Source organism: Acromyrmex echinatior, chromosome 10, assembly GCF_024713525.1.
Source record: "Acromyrmex echinatior isolate Ae372 chromosome 10, ASM2471352v2, whole genome shotgun sequence".
In the NCBI taxonomy this organism is placed as follows: domain Eukaryota; kingdom Metazoa; phylum Arthropoda; class Insecta; order Hymenoptera; family Formicidae; genus Acromyrmex; species Acromyrmex echinatior.
The window spans coordinates 6427501-6447308 of NC_141861.1; the positions used below are offsets into that span (position 1 = coordinate 6427501).

The 19808-nt window shown below is 34.5% G+C and overlaps 1 protein-coding gene across 6 annotated transcripts in view; it reads right to left on the reverse strand.

The window, feature by feature from the left end:
• slo (calcium-activated potassium channel slo) overlaps positions 1-19808 on the reverse strand; it is a 106935-nt gene that overhangs the window by 6114 nt on the left and 81013 nt on the right. For 2 of the 6 annotated variants that reach the window (XM_087410411.1, XM_087410416.1), the window contains exons 13-26: positions 19312-19388; positions 16463-16531; positions 13762-13812; positions 11492-11512; positions 9348-9410; positions 7031-7063; positions 6732-6864; positions 4726-4785; positions 2787-3183; positions 1652-1835; positions 1480-1545; positions 1079-1215; positions 711-823; positions 468-629 (exon numbers count right to left, since the gene is read on the reverse strand). In XM_087410411.1, the coding sequence (XP_087266537.1) occupies positions 468-629; positions 711-823; positions 1079-1215; positions 1480-1545; positions 1652-1835; positions 2787-3183; positions 4726-4785; positions 6732-6864; positions 7031-7063; positions 9348-9410; positions 11492-11512; positions 13762-13812; positions 16463-16531; positions 19312-19388 (1566 nt within the window). Of the gene's footprint in view, positions 1-467; positions 630-710; positions 824-1078; positions 1216-1479; positions 1546-1651; positions 1836-2786; positions 3184-4725; positions 4786-6731; positions 6865-7030; positions 7064-9347; positions 9411-11491; positions 11513-13761; positions 13813-16462; positions 16532-18737; positions 18774-19311; positions 19389-19808 lie in introns of all 6 variants that reach the window. The other 4 variants (XM_087410415.1, XM_011063477.2, XM_087410412.1 and 1 more) reach the window with 4 other exon arrangements.

Sequence of the window (19808 nt, forward strand, 5' to 3'; positions counted from 1 at the left end):
GAGCTAAGTTAAGCTAAACTAAAGTAAACTAAGCTAAACTAAACTAAACATATGTGAACCGTATGACGGACAACTAAATGCTAAATAAATAACAAGATGACACAAAGATAGAAAGACAGAGAAAGATAGATAGAGAGAGAGAGAGAGAGAGAGAGAGAGAGAGAGAGAGAGAGAATAGTACAATAAAAATGATAGGTATTTTTTGGATGAAGGCAACTTACAACTTGTTGCTTTTCATTACTTTCTTTTTCATGATGCAAAAACGCAAAGTGTAAAAAGTGTGCGGCAGAAAATCATAAGTCACATAGTAAGTACGTGAATAGTAAGAGGTAATAAACGGCGGTACAATAATGGCAGCAATTGGAGTATTCGCTGTTTTTGAACGGTAATATATACAAATGTATAGAAATATATGTGCGTAGGGTAATCCAATAAATACCATCGAGAGAGGGAAAAAAGTCCGGTACCTGTACCTGTACAGACCAATGCACAGCATTCCGTACGACTTTAATGCTGCGACAAAGAGGTCACCGTACTTGCCTCCCTCGCCATATTGAGCCAATGGCCCGTCGTACAACGCGATCTGACCAACACGACACCGATCCCTATTAGCCAGACTATCTGCCGTACTGTGAATCAGACAAAAATGTCACAGTTATCATTGTGCAAAAATTCTCCCGATTAACAATTGGATATTATTAAGATCTTACCTGTACCCTCCCCTTAAGCCTGCCCCTTCAGCCAGGATCAATTCCAACTCGGGCGTAGCTCCACCGGTGATCAGTGACCGAATCAGAGTTAGCGCATTTTGGTTGAAATATGTCTGCAGAAATACATAAAGTTATAACTTTCGTCGTGACTTCCGATACAGCCTCAACATCATTCCAACAACATTGCAATATTCCAGAAATATTGCAGTAATATTACAGTAACGTTGTAATATTGTTGCAAACTTTTGTGTTGTATGGATAGAATGTCAAGAAACAAGGTACTAATTAAATATGAACGCTGAATGAACAAGTGTATGAAGTGTATTATTGACTGATACATAGTCCAAAGGCTTATTTTTAATACTGACCGTCGACATAAGAGAATCCAATACACTGACTGCAAAGGCAGTACCACAAGCGAACGGTTGAGTGAGGTAGAGTTCTGTGTCCGGGTCATCGTCGTCGTCCTGGTCAAGGAATTGCACATTGCTGTCATTTACAAGCTCTGGAATAGTAATAAAATTAATCATGAATAGAAATAAGTATGGTTGTTTTTAATATTCGGCACAAAGATATCTTTAAATTTTAATACAAAAATATTACAAAATAACATCTTTGGAAAAACCATATCCTTTAATAGTGTAATTAAAATAATATCTAATTAATTATAATGTTTAGCAATCTTCGTTTTTATTCTAACAATATTGAGCACATAGATATGTAATAAGTAATTCTAAAGATATGATAGATATAGAATCTTTTCCGTTACCTGTGATCATTGGCACATTTGCTCCATAAACAGATCCTCGTCGTTGCAAGACGATCGGGCTGCCAACTGCGATCAAATTGCCTTATTCATTATCTACACTTTCGATTTAATAGCATGGTTTAACAAAGAAATAAGATCCGCTTTTCGAATGATAATAATTATAATATCATACCTTGGCTAAGCACACCAATTGTGTCATCGAAAGTCATGGCCTTGATATTGAGGGATGCGAGTATGGCCTCCTTGTCGGCGAGGGTGGGGTCATCATTGCTAGGCACTTTAGCCGACAGGATGCAACACATGTCGCATAAATTCACATTAACGGCACGTAAATCGGCTCTACTTAATGGTGAACCCTGCGAAATATCATTCAAGTAAAATAAAAGCTGCAGAAAAAGAATTTCCGCCACAAAATTATTTTTCATTGTCTCCTTTTTATGTTAGCGATCAATTTGTATCGCAAGCGATTTTCTTGACTTTCATTAACTTTTCTGTCAATACATAGATATCTGAGTAACCGTATCAAAATTTTAATAAAATTTTTATATTTTTGTGCGAATTTCGTTATAATACCTCAACAATTCTTCAAACAACAAAGAAGAATTTGGCACAGATATCTCGTTATATCGTTTTATTTTCACATTTTATGCAAGAACTTTGTAAAACACGATAGTAAAAAATTATATATTGACAGAAAGGTTATTTGTTTCATGTTTAAATTTAGTAATTAGATACAAAAATCTTTGTTACTATCTGGAATATTAATATACACACACAATAATATTATATATATAATAATATAATAATATTAAAGTATATGTGATGTCTCAGATTTATCATGTACTTTTTTAAACCAACAGTTTGAATTTCATACTAAAAGATATGAAAAATATACAACTGTATTTCGATAAATTGTCTCTGTAATATCTTCTCGAGGCATTAATAAAAAAATCTATAAAATCTAAAAGAAGTTTTTTTTTTAATCAATATATATTAGAATAAATTAAAATTAGAGTAATTCGTCAAATTAAATTTTCAAGTCTAGTAATTATCTAGTCTTTTTAATTTTTTATTCTATTGTTTAGTGGCTAACGAAAATAATATCTACACATTTTTTACAGATAATAATCTTTAATTACACTCTTGATTAAAAAGATTTATTTCTAAATTCGTTAAAAAAATTTAGAGCCAGATAAAGAACAAATATTCTATTGTGTAAATCCAAGACGTTCTGTACTACGATAAAATATTTACATCATCACGCAAGATAATGCTACGATTCAACGAAATGAGAACAGCTTCCTCACATTTAGAACCGATATCTTCGGTAGATTTTGCAGCATTTTCCACTCGCGGCGTATGTAGTCCACCGATCCAACTATCACTACGTGTTTAAGCTCGTGGTAATGAAAATTGGAAGCTCGTAATGGCATGACAAGATTCCTCAGTCCGATGAGGGGCGAGTCGGGATCGGCGAACAGGCAGACGACAACATGTCCGTTAAGAACTGTCATCGCTGCCTGATTACGATCCAGTATGCAGTCTTCGAGATTACGGGAGGGACTCCAATGGAACATCCCCGTCGAGTCGTACTTCATCTCGGTCTTCTCGAAATCGAAATCTTTCGCTTGATCGTCAGCGATCCCGACCTGAAGACCGCCGTTGTTGTTAACGTTTGTGCCACCCGAGGCTCTACTCGTTGGCCTGAAAAAAATCGCACGTTACAATTAAATAAACGAAGTTATAAGGTATAACATGTCCATCGCCAATGGTATCATAGATAGAATAACGATAACAATAATAATTTTACACTTATCCGTACAAAATTGTGAAAGAAATCACTCTCAAAATTTCTCTTCAAGCTTTTATCGATTAAAACCGTAAAGTCACACTTTCGCATGCATTTCATTCACATTGCATAATTTTTTATTATCTAGCGCTACTAGTTGTTACTTTATATCTGTTGTTACTTTATATCTTAGGGCGAGGATAAATTGAATAACAAATTACTTGAATGTAACAAATATTAAAGAAAGATATAGAACTTTTCAGAGTTATTAAGCTTCCGTGTCACATGCTTTATAATAAAATACAATTTTTAAGTGATAAAGGTTTAAGAAATGTCTTTATAAAATTCGCAATTTTCACAGGATTTGTTAAAAAGTTTATTGCGCATCTATTTAAATATATGTTGCGCGATTTTACATTTCTTGCGCAATTAATGTAATTCCGCGATTGATTCGAATTATTTATGCCACTTTTCATCTTTTTCTTTTAGAATTAGAAAAAAAATAAAAAGTTAGTTGAACTGAAATTAAAATTAAATTATATTGGTAGAGAGAAATCGGCATTAGATTAATTTAAAACGTTTCATTAAAATGAGAAATGTCAGTCAATGTAATTCTTTGTCTGAACACAGTACGTGCAAATTTTTCACGCATTCTGAACAAGACGTAAACGGCCATCAAAACTCGTATTTCGACATATGACATCCACATATTTTTAAGAGCGTCGTTAATGTCAGTGGTGCATGTTTTCCAAGATTAAGTATACTCATAAAATTCTATGGACTTTTTAAAATTCTATACTTTTTGCCGTCGCACCATGCGACATATAACTACAGCGTAGTGCACAATTTCGAAGACGTAATATGAGATGGAAAATTTAATTTTATGGAACATACTACTCATTTGTGATATTTATGTCTCTATATATATGTCTATTAGGCTATATTTCTAATAATTTATTTCCTCGTAAAATAAGAAATAAAAAGCTTGACTTAATAATGCGCATTGAATTTGGCGGATTAACGTTTATTAACGATTGAATAGTTTTGTCAGATAAAAGCGCATCAAATTACCTAATTAATTCTTCTGATAAATAATAACAAAATAACATTTAATTTAAAAAAATAATAGAGCTGATAACACGTAGCAAACACTGTTAATTAATTTTATTAAACAAAAATTGAACATATCAAAAATATGATTAGAATTACTACGGGCATTAAATTTGATTTTACGTCAGTAATTACAACTTATTAAGTAGAAATATACGTAAAGTTCTCTTAGCACATTCTCGTAGAAAAAAGATGCATATGGCTTAAATATTCTATCGCGGTTTATATTCAGAGTCGAGCATCACTTGACATGCAGGGAGCATGTTCCTTATTATTACACAGCCGTGGGATAAAGCAGTAGCATAATCACGTCACAGTACAAGGTAGCGTTAACAACAGAAGCGTACATGAGCTTTTTGACTTCGTAGGCGAGATGGTAGCCAGCGTATGCGGACTCCTCTTGCGATCTGGAATCAGAAGGTTTGCGTAACGTTGGATCTGTTCTCAGATGACTCTCTCTCTCTTTGATTTGGCCCAGTTGATGGAAAAAATATAATGATGAGAATGATAAGTGATTCTTCGGCAATTAAATCAAGACTATTGTCCGATTTTAATGGTGAAAGGAAATATTGCCGCTTACACATGTGATCTTGTTTTAACATACAAAGATTTGGTTACAAATGTACGAATCATATGTGTTTGTTGGGAAAAAACACTAAATGTTCGAGATCTTGGAATAATAATAGAGAGAAATTGCAGAAACTAATCTAGTGGACGTGTAACAGGTTCATCGGAAAATGTCAACGACCACCTGTAGCCTGTTACTCGTACCATCCGGCAACGTAATACAAGTGGCTGTCGTCCTCGCGCGATTTCTCTCGTGATTTATGCGAACCGTTTGTTGTTCAAGTTTACGGTGCCCTTTGTCAACACTTGAGCGAAATGATAAAAAGCACTTATATCTTTTGCTTCCGATTAATGTACTGTTTTACATCCTAGTTAACATCAAATAAGAGTAACATAACATCTAAGTTGCAAATTCGCACTCAACAATATAAATGTAATATAACATATAGTGCTACATAACAGTTACATTATTGAGTACAAATTATAATACATAATGTTATGTTATATTGTTAATTGGTGTCAACTGGGATCATTTCATCGCTAGAAGATACAATTTGTCCGATCAGGCTATATGTCCTTTCACAAGAAAAAAATAATACTTTTAGAAATGTAACAAAATTAAATATAAATGATCAGGAGTCTATTCGGTTTATATGTCAACGCCGACTCGCGATATACATATAAATATCGAAATTACTCTCTCGATCGTAGATGAGATGATTCTGGATCGCATTGAAGATCTCTACCGAGAATCGGTACGTTAAATCTTGACGGGTTATATGGATCGTTTAACGGTTTTAGGAACATGCTAGAAAAATGCTAATGCAAAGGTCGTTGATACATTAATGTGCAGATCATCCTAGTGCACTCGATCAAAGTAGGACGTTGTTATATTAATAGATTAATATCGTTTAGCTGAAAAGTACACGCATTTACAAAAAAAAAGAACAATATAAAAGGCGCATATTTAAAACTGCACATTTTACTTTGTGACATGTATAATTAGATTATTCAAAATTCATTGCCAATTTGTCAATTAGAAAGTATTGTGCAACATATTAGATCTGCTCTTTTTAGCTAAAATTCTTGCACAGTTCATCTTTCTTCCTTTTCTCTCCACGTTGGAGAAAGGATAAACCATGCAAGAAGTTCAGCTAAAAAAAACAGACCTATTATGTACACAGAAAAGCTGTCACACAGAACGGCTTGACAAAATTCTTATTTACCAATTAGAATTCAGTTACAATTTGAATAACCTCTGTACAATACATGTGAAAGAGTGTAACTCTAATCGTGCAGCTATGAATAACATGTAAGCTCGTAATTAAAGTAAAGTGATAAAATGTAAATTAATAAATAAATAATTGTTGTACGACAGGATAGAGAGAGATCAGAGCGTACTTTAGGAAGATATTTACGTTCAAGCGACACAATCAGAGAAGAAAGCAATTCTCATTGTTTAGAAAATACGTGTCGATATCAAATGTCGAGTGCACTGTAAGTCTCGTCACAAAGTGATATAAAAAAATATATATATTAAAAAATCCGAGCGTTGTTTTGGGAAGATCGCTTCTCGCCTTCTTATGTTAATTCTCAGTAGCGAAATTCGCATGTATTGCTTTGGTTGGGTGCAAAACAGGCGTATTATTAAGTATTCTGATAATCAATGATTATGAATGAAATTATAATTTCTTATATACGATGGCGATGTAAGTGATCATGTTGGGATGCGAATATGCCAGGTGATGATGAACTGACTTGTAATGTGCTGCGGATAATTAGATACCTCTGATTATACGGCTGATTCGGGCTGGACAGACTGTCGTTCGTCGCTCGATTTACGTTTGGCTTCACCTTGTTGACCTGCTTCGTCGAATTTATCATGGTCATCCCAATGGAGTTCCGATGATTTCTCATAGCTGCAATGTAAAGGGATTATCAATAATATTGATAAAATAATATTGAATAATAAATGGTAAAAAGATATTTCATATCAAAGAATTAACAGATCAATGATTTTATAACTTTAATTAACAATTAATAGTAAATTAAATTGATATTACACATCTCGTAACTAAAACTTACCATTCGGATCGTCTCGTTCACGGCTGATTTCACCTAAAATTGATAGAATAGTGTTAATTCCAAATCTGAGCATCCTATTGATCGTCGATAGTGGGCAAAGCAACAATGATTAAGACAATTAAAGTGTCACACTTTATCGTGACCTAACTCCCCCCATTACAGCGTATATCATTTTCGTGATGATGAGCCTACAGCCCCATGCTTACAGGCGCGCATACTTCACCCTATACATGTTTTTTGCATGTGTCACAAGATTAATAATTAATGGCGACGATCGAATGAAAAGAACTTTAATTGCAAATTTTTAAACTTTTTTATACATTAAAATTTTTTCCCTAATATCTATTAAATATCATATCTCATTACATAATTTTTCTAGGAAATTGATTCTTTCTATTTCTATTAACATTCGATTGCATAATATTTTGAAACTAATGCAAAGTATAGTTCTTATACAATAATGGTTCCAAAATTTGATTATTTTGACTATATAATAAATATTAAATATTCTTTTCTAAAAATATATTCTTAAAAAAAAAATAAAGTCAAAGGCAGGAAGAAAAATTTATTCACAGATTCTTTAAGTAGAAAAAAGCAATATCAGCTTTAAAAATATTGCAAGCTATTGCGGCGCTATGAAAATTAACGAGGGACAACATATGGCGCCTGTCGCGGTAGTTTCTTGAACAACCATTTTCTGCAATGATGAAATAAAATTATAAAGTAGATGATGTACACACATATTCGTCAACAAACACAGATGTTACCAAACTAAAACTTCCATATATTAGAAATCATTAATCTACCGTGCTGTGTATACAACTATAAATCCATCTTCACAAAGTTGAAAGCAACAAGATACTATCGATCGAAAAGCGCGTTTCACAAAGTCAACGACTCAGTCGTGAAACAAACATTCTAAATGTATTAGAGAAAAAATTCTATTTACGATACACAAAGTTTTAAGGGGAGAAATTAGTTTCAGCAAAAATTACTTGAACTAAAGTAACATTTCTCAGACTTGTATTGTCAAATTAATTTAATTGTCATTAATTTGACTTAATAAAGTAGTATTTATAATTCATAATCTGAATATTATGTTAAATAAGATATTTATTAAGATGAAAGAGGAGAGTTTCAGAGTAAATCTATTGTTTATAACAAACTTGCGTATGTATTTAATTTATAAATTGACATGAAAGTATGAGAAACATTTGCATAATTAGAAACAATTTACTACTTACGCAGACGAGCACCAATAGATATTCCGAGCATTTTAATTATACGATTTTAACTTATTTCCAACAACTTTGGCATTCTTAATTTATATTCAAAAAAGATACTTTTTTTATATCCTCCGAATTTTCATGAAAAAATTAATTTATAGCAAAACATGTTTTGCAATAATAAATTATTAGATCAAAAAGCAATTACAAATATTATTTTTCGGAAAATTGCTTATTTATTCGCTTTTTCGTAAAAAACGCTTTTAAAAATGATACGCACGTCCATCGATATGTAATTTTACTTGAAAAAAAAAAACATGTAAGTCAATAAATAAACATATTTTAGTCATTAACATCTGCGAAATGTATTAAATGCTTTACGAATCTATGATGAAGCAAATAAATAAATATCAAAAATAAATTTTATATGACTACTAAATGCTATTGCAACTATACTAAAATTGTGATTTGTGCAAACTAATTCAATGAAATTTCAATAAATTTGAAAATCAAATAATTTGACTTTTTATAATTTATAAAAGATAAAATATAGATAATTTTATGTAATAAAAATGATTCCAAATGAAATAGTCATTAAAGTAACACGACATAAATTTATAACTTTAAATATACACTACACTAGAAATAAAATGATGGAAAAGTATGAAACAGGTATTGAATCTATTAAACAACTTCATGCAACGCTGTCAATAATAGAAAAAGTAGTATATACGAGAATGTTCATTAACACACATAATCATGATTAGAACAAAAGATTGATATTTCATTATATATCATTTTTTTCTACTTTTTCCAATATTTCAGCAACATAAAATTAGCGCGATAAACTTTAATGAAAGAAAAAAATCTTAATCGAACACGACGTATCAAGAACCCATCGCTCAAGCGAGTTTGACGAAGCGTATCAAATGTGGAAGATCAAATTTCCGAGAGATGTCGAGAGCAGTGATTCTTTTTAGGATCGTCGTAACTGCTAATTGTCAAGCATATTCGTGTCGTATTGCCAATCGAAATTAGAAAGGGCAGCTTGCGAGACTGTAGCATGGTTTTTGATTGAGGTGTAACTGTACCTCTTACGTGAACCATCTTGGGCAGTTCTGGCGGAGTGAATGTGGGGGGAGGATGGTGGTCGTCTGTAACAAACCACTACACATGTTAGCTACCCTAACTAATTACCTAAGGCCTAGTCGCTACTCTATCGTTGGACAGTACTAAATCGCTATAACTTCTAAAAGCGAAGTTCCGTTTCAGCGTCGCGTGACGATACTGATAATTAAGAAATCAGAATAATTTTGTTATACTTAGCAAAAAAAAGTTACAAGAATAGTTTTTCCTTACCTTGCGCTAAAAGCTAAGAAATATAACGAGATACAAAAATATTAAAATTGGATTATTATATAAACCGTTGACTAAAATTTTACTTATATAATATAAATGTCAATATAAATTAAATCTATATATATGTAATAATTAAATGTAGAATATAACGACGATATTAAGCTGAAACGGCCTTTCATTATTGCGCTAAGAACAAAATATCGTACAGAAAATAATCACTAAAATTGTGAAGATAAATGTGTAATTCTGAAATTCTAACAGATAAATATACAGTTCGTGACAACATGGACGAGTTAAGGTCAAAAGGCTTTTATGAGAATTTTAATATTAAAAACGATTTCTCGACCATATTGCGAGAACGTTATACAACATGATACTAAAATCGACCTACGATCATAAACGTGCAGTGTGCTCAAAACATTCCTAATTCATGCCGAAGATGACGCAAGCGGAGAAGTCGTAACCAATATCGAGCAACTTACTAACGTAACAACCTTTGACTATTTCCGATGAACGTACAAGTTAAAAATGATCTATTGCCTCCACTTGCGTCGTGTTATATCCTGTCCTAAGCATGCTACGATATAATCTTACAGAGTGAATATTTACTCGGCATTGTCAGTGCGCGCTTTGCATTCTCCGGGAAAGAGAATTCACGTGCAAAACGACAAAGACTTTGCAAAAGCTCAGGAGGGATTGAAAGAGTGCATGAAAGATCATAGAGCTCATCTACTGAAAGCGCAAGGAGAATTCTCTTTTTGGATTTCGACGTGAACTCGCCATCTGCGAGACGAGACGCGCCGACGATTGCGACCTATACTTTATTTACAATTGACATTATTTCGAAACCGACGCACAGTGTAAGACGAGTGAGAATACTTTGCAACTTATGCGAAATTCCTTTTTACGCACTTACTCGAGCCCCTCCTTCCCCCTCCCCATTGTACGGAATAACGCTACGTTAATTAGAAATTGTAGACATTCGTCTTCGCTCGGAAAATCAAAGTATATCACCTTTGATACGTTTCTTCCAAGGAAACATCCCCACAAATTGTGTAAAGTGTAATTCCCTGTTTTCCCTTTATAAAACACGAGATTGCAGAACTCCCAGTTTTCTTGAGAGGATATAAATAGAAATTAATGAGGAAATGATTAAAGTCGTCAAATCGAGTTGCGAGATATATGTATTGCGCTTGCATTATTAGAAGATATATATATATATATATATATTTCAATCTCACAATCAAATTTTTAAATATGAAACACCGCCAAGAAACTAAATCTCCAAATTATTGTAGCTAGCTTAAATTGACACGCATTTTCCCAATTCGATTTTAATTCAATCCATTTTCACATGAAATTGATGTAATATCTCATAATATTTTCCATTTTAAATTGTAATTTTTCAAATTTTCAATTTCGGTGAGTTGATTTTTGCACGACGCTATTTATTCACGAACACATATATTTTCCATGTTCCACAAAATGCAATAAGTTTCATCCCGTAATTCAATCTGTCAATCTAACTCGTTTGTCAGATCAAGTTGGAAAATAAATGATAGACCGATGTAGGATGTTCGAGTAAATGCGTATAAAAGGTGGTACGCTTCATCATCGGCGGTATTGCCTACGGTTATACAGCATCACTGCGTAAACCGTTGAATGTCCGCGTTTTATTAGCACCTACGCTTCTATGAACGCGTAGTAACGCGTGTGCGTACGTTGCGATTTAAATTGCATCTTCTCGTATGAACGCGACCGCGGCCGGGGGAGATTGTACGTGAAATTAAATATAATATATACAAGATGAGAGAAAAATGCATATATATATATAATATAAATGTCAATGTAGATCCGCGTTTTTCGCTAGACTTACTTGCGTACGAGAGGTCTTCACCTATGCGGAGTAGTGGAGGAGACGAGGAGAGAAGATAGATTCGGACAGATAGACACATATAGAGAGTTAGTTAAAGAGTCTTTGCTTGCGAATCTCGTGTTCTGTCGTGAGCCCGTGCGCGCGCGCGTGTGTGTTTTGTTGTTTCGCGCGTGTAGATTACGCATGTACGCGTGTATATGTGGGTGTGTGTGTGTGTGCGCGTGAATGTGAATTGTGTGTACCTTGACATTTAATGTGAGTGCTAATTTGCGTGTTTCACCGTGTATGCATGAGTAAGATGAGTGTAGAATGCGTTGCTCGAATGAGCGATGCAGTAGTGCTAGTGTGTAGATTTTTACGTTAATTAATTGACATTTGTCACGCTTCTCTTACGCGCGCATCGCTCACGTGTACACGTCTATCTAATATCGTGAAGATGTGGTGTTCAGCCGGCAAACAAGCCGATCTGCTTCCGAAAAAGGGAAAAAGGAAAAAAAATAGTATGACAATCGGAGTAACGGGCGGTCACCAATGTTTCATTGATCTCTACGCCGTTGGCGAATCAAACTGTCCGCGAGGTTGCTCCGATAGCCAATAATTTTTTTTATGGCACAGAACACTCGTTGATGTCGCGTGACAACGCCGTCAATCCAAAAGCGACGTTCATCTGACCGTTAATAAAGTAAATGGATATCGGCGGTCCTGACGATATCAATGTGGCGTTGACGCCGACTCAAAGAGTGTTTTGCGAACAAAACACACAGGTACTCCATATCCAGCGGTAACACTCATGTGTTAATTACGAAACATTTACTATGACGTCGAAAATATTTAAGGAAATACCGAAGCGAATATCAAGTTATGGCGTTAGTTAAAGACGTTAGTTCTCTTCGATATCAATGATCGTTGCCTCTGCCACAGGACGAGTAAAAATCCACGTAATAAAAAAGGCTAATTCTAAAGTATCTCTAATTACACGTCGAGTTATTAGATATCGAACATCGATGCAAGGTTGATTGGAGGTAGTTTAATACTTCAAGGCAACCACATCACGTCGATTCTCGATTGCGTTAATTTCATAATTCACTCACAACAATAACCATCGAGTAACACTGACAAACTTTTAGGAAAACTACATTCAAAACGACATTGATAGTAGTGTAATCTCAGTTGCAAAATAGTTAAGAACACCACACCAATAGGGACTCAAACACTAACGATGTTCTACGCTGGAGCCATTTATCAATCTGAACGAACTTTAGGAGATTAGCACAACGACATTATAATTTTTGTTGTAAAAACTTATCGCGGACCATTATGTAGACCAATCAAAATCTTACAAGCTTAATAAATAGACTTAATATCTTGTATTAGGTATGAAAATTTCTGTGGCATGTTTCACGTTGTGCTAGTCTTGTTAAATATGTAATGGTAATTTTTTTATTTGATAATCTTTCATTTAAAACCGCTTAAAATTTATCAATAAAATAGGCCTTGACGAAAAATTTATTGAAAGAAACACATGTAATTAAAGTTTACCGTGAGATCGTCGTATAATAAATATTGTATGATTATAAATGTAAAAATTTTGACTATATATATATTATTTTTAATCGTCAAGACCTTAAATCGTGTATTGTAACTTCAAATCATGTTTCCGGATTAAAAAATTTTGCTTTTTTTACAATAAACCGTCAAACAAATGATATAATTAATCGCATATAAGATTATTTATTTAAATATGACCTTTGAATTGAATTTATTTGATATAATAGATAATAACTGTATTTAAATAAATAAATTACATAAATATTTAAATACAGTTAAAAGTACAGTTTTTAATTGATATAACAATATTTAATATAAGGTAAGGAATTATTATTGCAATGAGATTTACATTATTTAGATATTTCAATGAATATCACAAATTCATTACTTCAAAATAATTACAGTATTTTGTACTATAAATTTACTAGCATTTATTTTACAGCACATATGCATCTTTTATGCATCGTATAAAATAAAGAGAAAATTGCTTTTCTTTATGTATATTGTACATATACAATTAGTTAGAACTATAATTTTGTTATAATATGAACGCTGAGGTTTTTTCGAGTCAAAGGCCATGTTGCTCTATTAGAAAATATTATATATTTTCACAATCACACCTTATCCAATGAATTTACTTTAAAAAAAAAAACCTCCCTATTTCCGGGATTAAGATAAAAAAATGACGTTTGGTACACAGTCTACACACGGGGGATACGTACTTGCTCTTCCAACCATCTGAACAGCTCGCACGCCTTTCCGGAATGTGGCCACTGCCCGAAGGGAGGAGAACCAGAGCTGTTAGTTGTCACAACCAAAATAATGTCAACCTAGATGCGGGGGTCTCAACGGGTGTAGGGGATCTAAATCCGTTGTCCCGATCGATATGTCACGTTTAGAGCGATTTATCAAGATCAGGGTATCACAAATTTTCGTACTTTCTCTTTGATCTTCGATTTAATTTAATTTTTTTTCTTACTTAAATTTAATTTTGTACTTATATCAGCGTTTCTTAAATTACTTTCTTAAATTCAAGATTAATTTAATAAATCATGTAAAATATTTAATTCGTGTAAAAATCGTTCATGAAAATATAATATATTATAATAGAAATTGAATTTCGAAATAAAGATTCAATCTAATGTTGTTAATTTAGCAGATCACAAAGATATTTCAACTTTCGCGAAAATGTCATTGTAGCTTACTGTAACGTGACCTTCGATGGAGAGAATCATTATTAACATTGGTGTTACAACCATTGCATAGTTTAGTTTGGCCTACTGTGAGGATCGCAACACATAGATATTATATCTGCGCTGTGCGGTTGAATCTCATATATTCAAAAATACGTAAAAAAGAAATAAACATTTTCTTAGAAGTCAATATCGGTTGCAGAGTGTCGGCGTTATATTGTTGTGATGTTGGTGAGTGGTGTCAAATATGCTCGATATGTGAGGGGGAAATGAAGTATTTTTAGCCGATGTAAACCCTGGGCATCGATTATCATCGTCCCTGTAAGCTGTTTAAGCTCATGGTAAGCTTACGTCTTGGTGCTCTTTCTGGTTGCGTGCCGAATTCAATCAACCCGCACTTAGCGACATTGAAAGTATATCATGGAAACGGAATGTCACGTGCACGAGCAGATCAATATCATACCTAATAATGCACTGCTGTAGTTTTTCTGAGTTATTAAAACGTTTTGGAATTTAAAAAAAAAACATATCACATGTAACATATTTGAAATTCTTCTTAAATAATATGCAACAGTTAAACATACGTAGAGTTTTTAATATTCTTTTAGTTAGATGCAAAATATTCATAAAGGCATGTTTAAACATTTGCACAAGATTTTCAAGACGAACATCTGTAATCATATTTTAATTTCGTATTTAATATTGAATTTAGACAAAATTGACACAGAAATTAATTAAAATGCTGCAATAAAATTTGATTTCGCAACGATTAATTATACAATTTCTTATGTAAATACGGGGCAATAAAAAAACGTTTTTCGCGAAAGTCGATATTGAAAAAATGATTATATTTACTCATGACTAATATATTCATATTAATTATGCTTATATTAATACTTATTCATTAATTTCTAAATTTATAAGTGCATAGTTTTACGATATGATTTTTGGGATTGCAACTTTCACGAAAAGCGTTTGATTTGTGCAGAAACAATGCAAACTTTTACATGTTGATATATACAAGGCGATCCAAAGTAATAACACTTGCACTCAGTTATACAATAAAAGATATGCATGTATGTAAATACGTATGTAAATATATATTTATTCATTTATGGAGTATATAATATTTTGGATAGCCTTATACATAAAAAAAAGACACTTCAGTTCCAAATTGTCACGTTTATTGTTGCGATCATTGAAGTCGGTTCCGGTAAAAAAAAAAACGAATAAACATTGTATGCGTGTTACATGAATGAACACGTGACAATATCTGGAACTGGTGAAATATATGAATTATCAATAAAAATCCACGTAAGCACACTGAAACGACAATTAAGAAACGTTAGCAAGCCTGAAATATGATATGGGCAAACTCGTCGACTGGTGTTAGGTGGCAGCCATTTAATGTGAAGACATAAAATATATATACGGCTCGGCAACGTGCAAGAATGCGTTTCTGCGCGAAAGCGGCCATTGTATCGTACTTGTGACGAATGAAGCTAAACATAATACGCAATAGTTAATCAATTTTTGCGGCCGCATTTTTTATGACCGCATCCGTTCGTCCAATTGGAGTGCTTGTTACTCGGCCCCGTCCCACGTGTCGAAGTAGGAGAAGAAGCGGCGAACAATATTAGTGCTACATAACGTAACTATATGCTACTATTAGAGGGCGATGCTCGGTAACTCGCTCAATGCCATCAGCTCTAGCAAAAGCCCAACGATAAACAATATGGATCATACGGATCCGAGTGGAAGAATATCGTATACGGGGTACTGTGGAGTAAGTGCACGTGATAAGTGAGACGATTAGTCCGTCGGTTTGGCTGTTGTACGTTCAATATCACTTACGCCATCTTACCTCATTACACAATTAAAGTCAACCTGATTCTGCCGGACATCAAATCTTTTTTGTGATGTCGCCAAACGAAAAGTTACGCGAATATTTCATGATCACGATTTCTCAATATGTGTGAACATAAAATAGCATGCCAAGTCCAGCAGAATGCATTTTGTCAGAATAACATCGAGCATGGATATGCTGACAATTGGAGTATCGATTTTAAAAAGAAATTTCTTTTAAAGAAAGAAATCCGACATTATTAATTTTTAAAGAATCAATCCATGTGCTTTAAACTGACAAATTCTCGCAGAACAGGCTGCGACAGGTGGACACGCATATACGAGATACGAAAAGGATGGAGGAGGAAGCCGGCAACAGGCATACCGTCGAGATAACTGCTGTAGGCAGTGTTTCCCTTCACCATGCCAGTCTGCATCATCATCATCCCCACATCTGCAAAAATTCAGCGATCGACCCGGACACGGGTTTGTGAGTTATGAATAAAATGAACGGAACGCATCATATATGCACGGGAGAAAAACGTGAATGGCTGGTGTTCACAACGCACTTTATTTTTTCTCTCCTTTTTATTTTTAGTAATGTATAATTTCTGCGGAATTCGTATGTGCACGTGCGCGCGAACGAAATGAATTGTGCAATGTACATAATGCATAGTATGCAAATATTAATTGTAATCCAAATACTAATCATTCCGAAAGTATTTAGAAATTTGACGAATAAAATTAATTTTAATAAAAATACTACTGACGATATATATATATATATAATCTAGTGGAGAGAATTACCGCGATCCCGCGTCAGTCCACGTACGAATTCGAACACGAAATTAGTCACAATATTTAAATACGTCCAATCACAAATAAGGGTACCCTCGATACATCCAAATACGTAATGCTGAAAAAAAATAGAAAATATCGAGCAAATTACCTTTCTTCGTCACCATCGAAATTCTTTGAAAATCTAAAAATTAACGTTGATCGACATTGCGGATCGCCCAGCGCTCCGGCACGAGCACCGGGAACATTGATTGCCCAGGGTTTAGGATATTACCGTTCCTGTATATGGACAAGACTGTGATCGTGTGGTCGGGTAAGCGTAAGTCGCTATTCGAGGGAAACTAGTGTGGATGTAATCGTGTACATGGTCGTGTACAAGTGTACGCTTGATGTGGTATGTCGCGTGTGACATGGAAGGAGTTGTCGGACGGGGGCGACCCGTGATCTCCCCGATGTGCCTGAGTGACGCCGGCACGGAGATCTCGTTCGTGGGGAACGGATGAGTATGCTCCTGCCATCGGCGCACTACCGGTCAGCGATCCAATTTCACTGGCGATTCAAGAACGAGAAACGTTCGACGAACGTGAGAACACGCGTGAATGCAATGGAAGGCGCGCAGTTCGATCGGGCTGATTGATCGACGAGAGATCTCATCGATAATACAGCTAGCATACGTTAAGAGAGAAAAAGAGCGTGAGAGAAAGAGAGAGAAAGGGAGAAAGGCAGACGATTAGAGAAGACAGTTTCGGAAACTGAAGTAAATGGAGACAGCGAGACAGAAAGAGAGAGAGAGAGAGAAAGAAAGAGAGAGAGAGAGAGAGAGAGAGAGAGAGAGAGAGAGAGAGAGAAGACAGAGAAAGAGGGTGTGAAGATAGACAGTGATCGAGAAAAAAGCTGTCATTACCATTATGGCGAAAACAGGTCTAAATCCGGGAGCTAGTCATGCATGCAAGGCGAGCGAGAGGGGCACACACTATTAGTGCAGGCTAGTTTTCGTTCTGGTCAGGTGGACATGCGCCAACTGACTGGACTTTCGGGAATTACTGTGTTGAACTCGGTACTTCATTTATTTTTCACGTCATTTCTCGCGATCGGAGCGAGCATAAAATTTCCCCGAAAATGAAATAAATTAATCATGCTCGTCGTTACGTGACACACAAAGTCGCAATATTTGATCTACTCGTGCGTAGGCGCGTAATGAATTTTCCATTTAATTCGTTACAAAATGTATTACGTTCTCGCTGTAGCTTTTGCTATTGGTTCGCAATTGCAAAAATCGCTGCGAGATTGACAAACTCAAAAAAAAAAAAGGAATCGACGAAAAACGTGACAGTGAAAAATAAAGAAAAGCCCGATTATAGCACCGCCTTGAGGATTGTGTCTTGCAATGAAGATTAAAAATGCAATCATTGTTGTGCTGATCATCATCATCATGATAATTATCCTCATAATCATCACCTTGGGTTGCAAGAGATCGATTAATATCGGAAGTAATATATTCATGGGACAGAGAGAGAGAGAGAGAGAGAGAGAGAGAGAGAGAGAGACGGAAAATACAGACAGAGAGAAAGAGCGAAAGAGAAAGACAAAGAGAGACAGAAAAAGAGGAAAAATGAAGGGTAGGGAGCAATGAAAAAGGGGGGTAACTTAATAGAAAGACAAAATATCGCAAGGCGCGGAACAGAGTTTTAGTACAGAGGCAAAAACAGTAGACAGTACAGTCAAGTTGATTTTTGGCGAGTGAAGGGGTTGAATCAAGAGCCAGATCGTATATAAAAGGGCAAGAAGATTAAAAAACAAGTGATAATCATAGAGATGATAATAAAGTATCAGACTTAACGAACGAGTGTGAGAGACGTTACCTAAGTCCCGGCCCCAGGAGCGCTGCTGCTGCCCCACTAGATCATATATCACAATAGGATGGTCACAACCATGTCACTTCGTTAATAGTCGCATTTATTACTGTTATCACGCTCTCAAACAAGGGCAAAGAGGGTGGGCTGGTATAAACCGGAGTGAGCGAGGGAGAGGGAAAGGAAGAGATGTAAAGAGAGCTTCCTATGATTCGTTTATACTTATACGTTACTTTATGTCGAGACATTATAATTTTGCGAGTCAAATCAAAGGCACGCTCCATCAATATCGACTGACAGAGAGAGCGAGAATGAATGAAAGAGAGAAAGAGAGATAGATAGTTATAGAGAACGGGAAGAGAAATCGCGTGTGAGACTCGCAATCTCTATCAATAGATTGAACGCGTTCTATGTACAAAATACATCTGTGTACAGTTTATATGTTACATATACATATATATATATATATATATATATATATATATATATATAATCGAGAGAGAAGACCGGATGTCATTTAGCAGAAAATTTGGCAAAAATTGAGAAAGGCTGTTTAAAGGATCACTGGGCCAGAAAGACTTACAATTTTTGCACTTGCACTTCTTGATTAGAGTCTCGTCTTTAATATCCTCGTGGCATGCTTTGCAATAGAACCACGCCCTGGAAATAAAAGCACAAGAGAGACACACGATTATTATTCGCACGAATTAAAAAAGGAAGTCTTTTAGATTTTTATTGGAAAAAAATAAAACGATAAAATTGAAAAATAGAGAAGTTAATTACAGAAGTTGATTGTATACAGTTCAGTTTATAAAATATTGTAAAATAATAAGAAGAGAGGCAATATACATATTATATTATTAAACACATTCTTGTAATTTGTTGTAAAAAATTATAAAACGCTTGTTCTAAGTTATATTAAACGTTGTATATTGAAAATGAACACTTATAGTTTTAACTAGTCGAACCTCTTTAGCTTGTCTTAAATGCATTCTTATTTCTCTCTCGATAATTAATAATCCTTAATAGAATTAAGTAGAATGTACAATGTCCGAATAAGCTTCCGCTTTAAATGTTTTT